The sequence below is a fragment of the Rhagoletis pomonella genome, unplaced genomic scaffold, assembly GCF_013731165.1.
Source record: "Rhagoletis pomonella isolate Grant_MI unplaced genomic scaffold, Rhpom_1.0 Rhpom_scaffold_00008, whole genome shotgun sequence".
NCBI classification, from domain to species: Eukaryota; Metazoa; Arthropoda; class Insecta; order Diptera; family Tephritidae; genus Rhagoletis; species Rhagoletis pomonella.
The window spans coordinates 14,753,519-14,765,975 of record NW_023458562.1 but is presented as its reverse complement, the minus strand read 5'-3'; the positions used below and the strand labels follow the sequence as shown (position 1 = coordinate 14,765,975).

The following is a 12,457-nucleotide window of genomic DNA, read 5'->3' as shown; positions in this document are numbered from 1 at the left end:
GCATTAAAAGTGTTCACAATTAAGTCACATCTATCTATTTCACGCACTTTTGGATGAAAAAATGCATGACATTTGTATCCAGAGGATTGGTGAATTTCGCAACTTCGAGATTTCGGGGTGGGTTTCACTTTTAAAATAAAAATACTCGCTCCTACAACCCCTCATTTTTCGTTTTTTTTTTTTTTTTTCTTGTCACCTTTCAGTAAAATGTTCCAGCTCCCCTCTCAACCACGCAGTGCGACCATTTCCATCCTATCCTTATTCATGATAACTCACTCTCACCAAACAATACATATACATATATGCGGTGCACTTACCACTCCATAATTTTTCATACATATATGTGAGGTGGAGCCACTCTCCATGCTCACTTAATGGTTATTTTATTCACGACGTGTCCAGTCAAATTCAATTTATTTTACGTTTTTCCCATACAGATTGTCCTCATATAAGCACTTAGGAGATATTCATTCAAGCAACTGCAACATGCATAAAGATAAATTCACAACAGCGTGTTGAGAACAAGCTCACCATAGAGAGTACAGTCCAGCATGTGAGTGACAATACAAAAGTGGAAGTAGAAAAAGAATAAACTCGTAAGCAAATAAGTGTTAAAATATCGTGCATACCTATGTATGTATATATACGGTTGGATATAACAAGCATTCATGCAACAACAACCAAAAATATAAGTATACATTTTGACCAAGTTGTTCACTTAAACAAGTGAACGCCAAGTGCTTCACTCCAGCAGCGAGACTTCGCCTCTTTCGAATTGCTGTCCATCGCAAACAGCCAGCCAGCCGGCTGCCCAGCTAGCCAACATGGATCTCCATAACTTTAGCAACAACATGCATAGCAACATAACACTGCCACCCGCAACAACAACACCAGCAACATCTACATATTTTACATACAGCATACCGGGCATGGATATCACACCGGGTCCGGTCGCTTTTACCTATGTCAGTGAATTTTTATCACTTATCACACCAGCGGAACTGCCACTCGGTAAGTGTTAGTATTTGTATGTATGTGTGAATGTGTGCTAAGGAAAAGCGAAATTTTGATGGTGAGCAAATGCGAATGAAAATGTGTATTGGATAGGAAATGTGTGTGTGAGTAAGCGTTTAATATGCATATTTATATGTATGTATGTAGGTCGTGTGCGCTTGTAAGCTTGTGTACATGTGTTTTATAGCACCGGTAAGTTACATAGTGTAGAGATAAATATGAGTGAATATGGGCGTCATGAGATATTTTATGACGTCACCAATCTATTAAAACCAACTAAAAGGAATGTACTTTACGTATCGTTGGGGACTTGAATATTGGCCTGAGTGTCTTATAACAGGTATCAGCGCAATATTTATAATATAGTATATACCTTAAAATATGTAAAATATGTATTAAAATAAATAAGTCGAAAGAATTGAAAATCCAAAAGTATTGTAAGCTTCTTGAAACCTTAAAATCAAGGATTATACGTGCAGGGAATTGAAATTCTCCATATACTTAGCCAAATCGTCTCTTTAAGAAAGGCATTTGACGCATTAGCGATTTGTCAGTCTTTGAGGCATCCAATTGGTTGAGAGCCATTCATAGGGTTTAGTCAATCAGAGATCAGGTACATTATGTGTCATATGAATAGGTATCATTGGAACCGGCGATGAGTTGCTGACGACTGCAAAATAACCACGTAGAAATAATGAGTTACGAATCCTGGCAGGAACACAAATTATAGGAACCATTTACTGTTTGATTAACGGGGATAGTACAGATCATTTTCTTTGTAGCTGTCTGGTGTTCGCTAGTCATCATCTTCTTATTGCGCACTATAACAATTTATCGGCTTGGACCGTGACCAAAAAACGTCACCAATTTCCTCTCTCTTTTGCGAATTTTCGGCAGTTCATCTCGAGTGCAGACGAAAACATCTGCACTTTGTCCTTCCATTTTGTTTGTGGGCTCCCTTGCGGTATCTGTAATTTCTTGCCTGAGTGTTGTTAGAATAAGTGGGAGAAAGTGTTAGAATTCATATCAGAGTGAAATATGTAGTTTAGGTGTATATAGTAAAATTTCACAAAAATAATTTTGTATAACATTTTAACTAGTGTTGGAAAGTATCGAGTTCTTTTGAGGATCGAGTTCTTTGGCATCGATACTTGTAAGGATCGGCTATTTTTGAGAGTAACATTTCAAATTGATGGCTAACTGTACTGGGTACAGGTATTGTACTTAAAAATTATTGAAACTTAGTACAAACATTTCGGAATAACGGTAAATGTAAATAGAACTCAGCACTTTTAAGTATTTTTTCGACACATGATACTGAGTACTTTGAATCGATGTATCAAAGTGATGATTGGAACAGGGTATTTTTGAGTAAATTCATTCTTTCTTTCAAGTTCAGAGTACTTTCGAATTATTTGAGAGTACTGAATACTTTGGAGTGCTCAGTATCGATACTTTTAAAAATCGGGTACTGTCGATTCTTTTCAGAACGATACTAATATTAACCCATTAACTCTCCCAAGAAAGGGTCGTTTTGACAACTTTTTTGGAAAGTCTGAATAAAATGACATTTGGGAGGGCGCTAAAGGAAGAAAATTTCTCATTTCGTGGACGAAACCACAAATCTTCAAAACGGTTTTCACTGAACTTGTCAGGTGACTGCCGTATATTTCTTTGGCAGAATAATAATTAAATAAAAGGGGTCAGTTCCAATTGCAAATGCGTATAGCGCACATCAATTCGGCGTCATTTCGAGAACGCTTAAGGATAAAATCGTATGCTTAATATAAAGATAGGTAGTTGCAGCAATGGGTCTGGCGGTAAACGAGGACAAGAGAAAGATTTTGCGAAAGATTGATGGGCCTTTACGCGTTGGCGATGGCGAGTACCCCAGACGATGGAACGATGAGCCGTATGAGGTTATCGCTTGCGTGTGTACAGAGCCAAAGAAGAAAGATATATTTTTAACATACAAAAAATAAAATATGATAATGGTGGTATCGACATTTCGGAAATGTTTTCAGAGTATGCCGAGCAAACAGAGTACATCTTAAGTATTACGTATTAATAATATATTTTAGACTGGTGCTCTGCCCAGTCATAAACTTAATTGACGACGGCCTAATCCTGTTCAGTGAAAAAAAAAATATTTGGTAATACTTTTAAATTTTTTATTTCTAACGCAACAAACTCCCTCCATGATTTTCGCCCATATATATACAGAGATACATGAGGGTTTTACTAGAAGTCATATCTTGGATTCACAATGTTATGCCGCAATCAGGGTAAGCGCTGTATTCTATCTGAGTACGCATGCGTATAGTTCAGGTTAGCTTGTCGGATTGAAATATGTTTTGATAGATCACCTAAAGCAACAAAACACTGAATCGTATCCTTATGGTCAAAAGTCAGTTGTCAAATGCCACCACCGCATACAAATCCAAGATTATTCACCACCCCTACATCCTTCGTATCTCCCATTCACCCAACCAACAGTCTCCGTCCCGTCGTATTACCATTTTCTTCCCTCGTCTTGTCGTCGTCAGACCCCTTGTCCCTTTTTTAGCATCATCCCTTCACTGGATATATCGGTTATCCTTTTTGCCCACTGTCGGTCATGCCCGTTCGTCTACTCTTCGGTCTACTTTTGTCAATCTGTCCGTCCGTTCGTAATTCATTTTGGTAAGCTTCACTCATCACACACATATCTTTCACCTTTAACACTTCATTTTGGTTCTTTGTTTTACATAATTCTCTTGATTAAATTATGTATCTTCACACCCAGGGCTATAGTCAGAGAGGGCTTGGTAATCTTGATCTGGTTCGCAACGAGATATTTATATTGAGGTGCAATAACTTTTAGACGAGCTTTTGCATAGATTTCGGTACTAAATATTATCGATAACAGCATTGTACTGCTCCATGGATCTATCATAAGATAAGAGCGGAACTGGGTATCCTCAACGGGTAAAGTGGTTCCTCTTGTGGCTGGATAATTCACTGACTCGCTATAGGTTGCTGGCATCTTCAGAGTAAGTGGATGTGCCTAATGTAGGAATTCATGTCACTGGACTTATCGCTTGACTACAGCAAGTCTATGACGCCTAACTGATATTCCAATCAATCGCCATTTAGCTTCCATTGACCAGTTTAGCGATGCTATAAGAACACCTAATTCAACCTACCAAAGAGATATAAAATGCATAAGCTTTGTTTAGTATTAAATTGAATAGTGGAGCACCTATAAATCACCCAGCGGTTCTTCAAGCATACATGCGCACATATTAAAGTTTATCACTTATTTTCAGGTTTCATGTTTATCACCAAAAGGCAATGACCATCCGCTAACGAGATCACTGACCATCAGACAATAACACGGACAAATAAACAACACAAACACACACATAGACACACGTACATACTTTTACATGTATGTATGTATGTATGTATGAATGTGGTGAATTAAGTCGCGTCTAAAATATATTATCCTCGACAGTCAATTGGGCATTTTAACGGCACAGTCGTGTCTAATTTCAGAATTTAGTGACGCCAGTTAAGTGCACTCAAGCACAGCTGTCATGTGGGTGCTGCAACATGTCTGCCATAGTATAAGTATGTATGCATGACTTAACAGCAGAGAGGTGTGTAGACAAATCGAACAAATGAGCTGTTTGAATTTTCCACACGCAAAGCCAAATTATGTGCAGAGGTGATACTAAAATATTTGCAGTAGTTAAACAGAGAACACCCACACATCTACGAATATGCATGCATATGTAGGTACGTGTGTGCACATTCGTGAATTTATTTGTTTGTTTACTTGTATTTTCGATTTCTATGCCCACTTATTTTCATTTTCTCACCCATTTACGCCAGCCAATAAATTGTCCACATACGGTTGCGGCATTTTATTACCAAAATTATTGAGTATCTGTAGTACCATTTATTGTTGTAGGGACAAGTTCCTGCCTGTGCAGAATGTAAAGTACTAACATATTATATTTAAGAGTCAATGCGTGTAACTACTCCAATAGACAGATATCAGCAGAAGTTTGCATAAGGATAGAAATGTATAGGAAATTATTAAAGGGAAATGAAAATTTTTGGTCATTGAACTTGTAAAGTAGAATTTTCTGAAATTTGCTGTTGAAGGAAAGTCCTATTCTAGAAGCATAATTACTACAATCCTGAGCTCTGCTACCCATGTCCTGCTTGGCAAATCCACTACTCTTCTTCTGCTATGGTAATGCCAAAGCTTGCTATCTTATAATTCTTGAATCCGAACCATTTATTCCTTGCTTGATTTAGCAAATGCAAGTGGTTTTTGTCTGACCGCAACAGATTCAACCAATTGGCCAATGTATCGACTCTGTCGTTACCAGCTAAGTATGTTCGTGCGGATGGAGTCCCACCTGTAAACCTACGAGGAAACCTAGAGAAGAGAGGTAGACAATGACTGACTCATTGAAAGTAGCTCGATTTTTCATTCTTTAACTAGCGCAGACTTAGATGGTAGGGTAGGTATATGTGACTGTCACTACCTGGCGCGAACACACATAGGCCACGAGTCGAAGACAATTTTTAACCTCGACCAAGAGTTCTCACTCTCCCTTGCCAAATCTTTTTGAATCCTTTAAGAAACTCGTCGGGCAATTTTTCAAGGTTACTAAAGAAAGGAGACACCAGCAAGCGCAATCTGCTTCTCGATAATTCGGGGCAGTTACTGAGAAGGTAACTTCTGCAGCATCTATGGTAAGGTACTCCAAGTCGTGCTGCGTGTAAGGGCAGTGGCCTGTTAGAGCACCAACTGTATGAGATATGTCCTCTCTCTTTAGTGAATATAAGCTTCAAGATCTTTTTCGATCCCACTAAGGCCAAGTTTGCCTAAAAATTCTAGTTTGCATCCATCTCTTGCTCGCGCCAACATAGATAATTTCGCTTAAAAGCAGCTTGCAAGAGGCGAAGGGCGTACCAGTGCGTTCTTTTCCCGGAAGAGTCTGCTTGGTCGAGCCCCCTCGCACCCCCCTCGCAAGGTCTTCCGCCATACAGTTACCCTCTGTGTCTCTATGACCGCGAACCCAAATGAAGTTTAGACAGTTCTGCTTATCCAACTCTTTCAGAGATCGGCGACAGTCCAGCACACACAGCTTTAATTCCTGCCTGGCTGTAACTAAGGATGAACACCTCTTTACCTTTTTAATCGGTACGAAGTTCGTTTATAGCCTCCATTAAAGCTAAGACCTCATCTCTGTGAAAATACTATACTACCGGGTGGAGTATAACAGCTTTCCTCGCTTATTCTTCTCTGATTGAGATTTTCATGACGAACTTTCTATCCGAAATCAGAGTGTCAATACAACGGTCTGTATAGCCCTTAAGAAAGCTATATTTTTCCAGAATACAGGAGTGACCCAGAAATACCAATTCCCATTCTCTCTTAACCGGAGTGCAGCATGTGTATATGTATGTACATATGTTTACTCAGAACTTCATCGTGGCATAAGCTGACTTGGTTTGCCAAATGCTGAGACCGAGCTATGATGGCAAGCATACCTTGGTCTTTTGTCCATTGCCTTGCAAAAGCTAATACGATAACCGGTAAATCTTTTGGAACAATTCCACATTAATTTGAATATACCTCGACCTCATTTGGTGAAGAAAAAGTGCTAAGCTACCAAGACAATACATTGTTGCACTTGTTGAGTCATCATCGCAAATATCTATAGCTTGGGCTGACAACTAATACCTCAGCCGTCCTATTACCGCATTGAGCTTCCTCCGAATATTTCCTGTTATTAAACCTAACCACTCTTTTATAGAGCCGGAAAAGCAACATTTCAACTGAGAATCAGACATATTCTTGTGAGGAAACCCATCCCCGTGCAAGGATACCAGACTATCAACAGTTAGGAGTCTCTAAAGCTCCTCCTTGGTGACCATTTTCCTTGCGGGCAATCCCTTGTAGAAACTTCTGTCGGATAAGGGCGTACAAACCCGTAATGTCAGAGTAGCCGAAGACCGGTAAGAGCTCTCAGTTGCTCCAGAGATTGTTTGGTCTGTACATATCAAAAGCTCAGCATGCTTACAATGTATTGGGGACTGCCCTTCTCACAATCATATAGTGGTCAGAGTGTGTTTGGTTTTAAATTAATGGCCAGGTCAGAGACCATATTGCCAGATCATTCAGGATAAAGATACATTGCACAAATGTTTGAATTTTCAATTTACTCGACCACGCAGTCGAGTAGCCAAATGCATTTGTTACAGAAATTTTATTAATAAAATTACCAACAGCACTCGCCTCGAGCACGTGACCGAGAAGCCATTTTGCGAGGACAGAGGAAGCCTATTGCGCTTTTTTCAATGAGGGGTATATTTCTGTACATCCTATATTCTCTGACGCAAGTGGTCTCGCCGTTAATTCCAGTAACACGGAACTGATTTTATTTAGGGAGTTGGGCCCCTTTCTCGCTTAATGCCCTGCCGAAGCTCAAGCTCCAATCAGGCTCAGGGAAGCCATATATCTAACTTGCCCATCGCATAGTCACTTTCCAATTCTTGAAAGTTTCGATTTCTTTCACGGGTAACGTCGTCTCCGTAGTAGCTCCAACCAACTCTATCTCTTCTCACTTTCTCTAAAGAGATGCTTGGTATGAGCTTAGTGGCTGCAGGGACGGAACAATGAACTTTCTCACAGCTGACTTGAAGCTTGGTGGAAGTGTTGGTGGGCCATTTTCTGTCACAAGCTCGGGATATCGCGACATCAAATTTAGGCTTCCATACTTCTGTAGCGTTTTTCAAGCAAAAATATCTGCCGTTAAGGAAGCTGTAAATGTAATGTTTAAGATTATAACGTCAATAAAGAATGTAAGCATCTACTATTATAGGAAAGCAGCAATCAGGTTCCTAAGCTCACTTATGTTGCGATAAAAATTAGTTACGGAGTGCCTCACCAAATTTTAGTTGCGTTGGAAAAATTTCCAATTAGACTTATTTATAGGGGTACCAAGCTAATGTCGCTAAAGAAATATGCAAAGCTGACGAGTTGCGGAAAAAAGTTGCCCTTGAGATGATATAGATACTGGGCAGGGAGCCAATGGGAGCGCCACTGATCCCATATGGTTTTCTCTTTGACAGATGGGTCTCAGGTCGGCACAGCGAATATGGATCGGGTAGCGGCCAAAGGTGCTACTTATGTAAAACCAGAGCTCTCACATTACTCAAATACTCAAAAAGCTTTTTTATTGGAAAAATTACTTCGAATTCAAAAATTCAGAGGACTTATCACACTGCGAGGCTGTATATCATACAAACATACATGCGAGTATAAGGTGTATGATGAGAAAAGGTGTATTACGATGCTGTATGTAATAAAGTTTTCTGATGTACTTAAACGAGTTGATGAGAAAATATGAGAAAAGATGTGTTACCCCAGCCAGCAAAATCGTCGTAAACAAGCTCGTAATTGGATATTTTCTCGAAGAAAAACCGGATTAAAAATCGTTTATGATAGCCGTTTACGACCCTTTTTCGAGCACTTTTTCGCTTTAAATTGTGCATCGTCTACGAACAGTCGTAAACGGATCGAAAAAGCATTCGTATGCGAATATTTTTACGTCCGTTTGTTAATTGTAAACGAGTCTCGTAAACGATTAATTTACGTTAAAAAAGCGTTTTTTACACTGCTTTATCTACTGTTTTTGAATGCTAAAAATAAAGGCAATTAATTAATTAAAATTATTTAGTTCTTTTATTGAATGGAATTATAATTAATAAATATTTATAGTGCCGGATCAAAGTATTGGCACATAGAATTTTTCGCAATGTATGCAAAGTTTTTTACTTGAATTTCTTTTCGCACATTTTTTTTTTTAGTTAGTATGAAGACCTACTTTCAAATCAGATTTTTGAGAAAAATTCTAAGTATGCAGTTTTATATCCCATTATATTTTAGTATAACATAGTGCAAGCTTGAAGTTGCTAGAAAACCGCGTTGATTTTTGGCAATTTTTTCACGCAGTTTCTTCCCTGCAAATTATGTGCGACATTTTTTTTTTTTGTATGAAAGAAACTGCGTATAAAAAATTGCCAAAAAACAAAGAGGTTTTCTAGCTATTCAAGCGTGCACTTTATTATACTAAAATTAAATGGGCTATAAAACTGCATACTTGGAATTTTTCTAAAAAATCTGATTTGAAAGTAGAACTTCATACTAACCATATTTTTATAAAAAACAATTAGAGAAGAAATCAGAATAAAAAACTTTGCATTCATGGCGAAAAATTCTCTGTACCAATATTTCTTCCCGGCACTGTATATGTGAAGATATTTTCAGATAAATAAATATTAACAAACTATCTATTAACAAATTAACAATTAAATAAGAAGGGTTTAATATATATTATAAAGTAGCTGAATTTATTTTTTATCCTTTTTGCCGATAGGCTGCCAATTTTTTTTGCCGGTTTTGAAACGGAAATAAAAACTTCTTCGTCGGAGTTAAATTTTTGACGAAAAGCTCCTAAGAAAATAAAGTGAAAGATTAAACTCCATTGGAATTCGGAAAATTTAATTAAGTAAAAAGTGTTAATAAATAATATTATTATCCGTACTTCTTATTGCCGCAGTCGTTGCCAAACCAATAGCGCTATAGGGGAATTAAACGTTTACATCCTTTAGTGTTGCTCCGCGCAGCCTGTGAAAGAATTGCAAAACTCGTTAAGTTAATTTGTATTTTTGAATTACATATGTAGTAGCTACTTACAAGAAGTTTAAATATAAAAGAAAGTGGTAGATCGTCCTTTGCGTTTGCACCAGTCTGCCAATAAATCACATACTTAATAATTTTCTTAAATTAAAAATTTAACAAACTACTTACTTATAAAATATTGTGATTGAAGAAAAATTGTCAACAAAACTAAAATTTTTTCTTGTGCTGACAAATTACTACAAGCCTCTTTCTATTATATTTTTTTGTTTTATCGTTTACGAGCTTTTCTCTAACTTTTTGGTGATACGAGAATCCCTCGTAAAACATAATGTTCGTAAAATGTACGTTTTCTTGCTGGCTGGGACGATATGATGTGTTAGCCAATGTTGTTTGTTGTAATGCTTTCTGCTGTAATGTGAACAGATGTGTCATCATGTGAAATGTTGCGTTGTTATGCGAAGTGAAATGTTGGCATGTGAAATAAAAGATACCTTGTTGATAACATTTCCGGTAAGAGTTTGTGCAAAATGATAGTGGTGAGCGCGTAAATGTAGCATGAATATGGTATGAGACAACGTATCTACATACTATTATTTTCTTTCTAAATAAACCCTTCATATCAAATAAATTTTTCAAAATGTGGCTGCCTATTCCTTTTTCTTAGATTTGGTGCGTCAGTTTTTGCATACGAACCTCACGCTGATCGACTTTACCAAAGATGTGAGTATTACAAGAGAGTATCATAAGTCTACAAAAGGCATCACTTAAAAAATTATACAAACTTCTAACATTTTAAAACTGGAAGCACAATAAAGTTTTTGCAAGTTTAAAAATCTTTACACAAAATAGTCAAACAACTATTTTTCTTCATATGATTTGTTCCTTCTTTCACCTTTTCCAGTGTCTCTGTTGAAGTTTTTTCAACAAAAAAAATTACTGCCATCCACTTTTTGCATTCCCTTATCCTCATATTCGCATTTTAGCTGTTATTTTATCACTCTATCTCCTCCCACATTTAGGCGATCAAAATCGAATCCGGCTTCTTGGCCATCATGAGCATCTTTGCCATACTGGCGCTTGTGCCGCTCATCTCCACCTGCGCTTGGTGTTGCGGACGACGCGCCGATCAGGACGAAGCCGAATTCATACGCAATGCACCTGTGAACATACATCACGAATCGCTACAACAGGCGTTGAATTGTCGAAAGAGTGCGTCCGTGGTGACACTCTGGATAACATTCATACTCTTGGCGTGAGTATGCTGAGGTCAAAAGCTGTCAAATTGCTATGAAATGTTGAAAAATATTCCAATTTTCTTTTCTAATGTTGCATTCTACTTCTTCTTCTTTTTCCTTTTCTTCTTCTTGTTTTCCTCATTCATTTTGTGCAGGTTGAGCGATTTTTGCATATTTTATGCGAATAGCCGTCTAGCCGCCAATGTTGAAATGACGCCCGAAATGGTCAAGTCGACTGTGCACGACATGGAAGTATTTCTCAAAGACACACACCTACAAATCAAACATAAGTTGGATAATGGTTTTCATGTAGCTGTCGAAAAAGTTGTCAAAGATTTGCAAGGTCAGTATGCGTATGCGATGGTGAGTGTGCGTGCATATGCGTTGTAGGCGCGCTTGTAACGGGTGATTTTTTTGAGGTTAGGATTTTCATGCATTAGTATTTGACAGATCACGTGGGATTTCAGACATGGTGTCAAAGAGAAAGATGCTCAGTATGCTTTGACATTTCATCATGAATAGACTTACTAACGAGCAACGCTTGCAAATCATTGAATTTTATTACCTAGAAAAGTTGGCAGAAAATCCGCTTTTTTATCGACAAATTTTGTTCAGCGATGAGGCTCATTTCTGGTTGAATGGCTTCGTAAATAAGCAAAATTGCCGCATTTGGAGTGAAGAGCAACCAGAAGCCGTTCAAGAACTGCCCATGCATCCCGAAAAATGCACTGTTTGGTGTGGTTTGTACGCTGGTGGAATCATTGGACCGTATTTTTTCAAAGATGCTGTTGGACGCAACGTTACGGTGAATGGCGATCGCTATCGTTCGATGCTAACAAACTTTTTGTTGCCAAAAATGGAAGAACTGAACTTGGTTGACATGTGGTTTCAACAAGATGGCGCTACATGCCACACAGCTCGCGATTCTATGGCCATTTTGAGGGAAAACTTCGGAGAACAATTCATCTCAAGAAATGGACCGGTAAGTTGGCCACCAAGATCATGCGATTTGACGCCTTTAGACTATTTTTTGTGGGGCTACGTCAAGTCTAAAGTCTACAGAAATAAGCCAGCAACTATTCCAGCTTTGGAAGACAACATTTCCGAAGAAATTCGGGCTATTCCGGCCGAAATGCTCGAAAAAGTTGCCCAAAATTGGACTTTCCGAATGGACCACCTAAGACGCAGCCGCGGTCAACATTTAAATGAAATTATCTTCAAAAAGTAAATGTCATGGACCAATCTAACGTTTCAAATAAAGAACCGATGAGATTTTGCAAATTTTATGCGTTTTTTTTAAAAAAAAAGGTATCAAGCTCTTAAAAAATCACCCGTTATTACGTGCTACATATTTTTTTTCTCTCACTTTACAGTCAAAGTTATAATTCATATTTTACCCTACCCGTTCCTCTCTTAGTCTCTTCTTCTTCTGTTTTTCTGTCCACTGCCTTTTACTCGATGCACTCACATTATTTATTTGATTTTCGTCCGTTATGCT

The 12,457-nt window shown here is 38.1% G+C and overlaps 1 protein-coding gene across 1 annotated transcript in view; it reads left to right on the top strand.

The window, feature by feature from the left end:
- The first annotated feature begins 824 nt into the window (after positions 1–824).
- Positions 825–12,457, top strand: part of LOC118745086 (prominin-2) — a 40,543-nt gene continuing 28,910 nt past the window's right edge. The window contains exons 1-4 of the mRNA XM_036478624.1: positions 825–1,011; positions 10,389–10,444; positions 10,744–10,976; positions 11,115–11,302. Coding sequence (XP_036334517.1) covers positions 825–1,011; positions 10,389–10,444; positions 10,744–10,976; positions 11,115–11,302 — 664 coding nt within the window. The remainder of the gene's footprint in view (positions 1,012–10,388; positions 10,445–10,743; positions 10,977–11,114; positions 11,303–12,457) is intronic.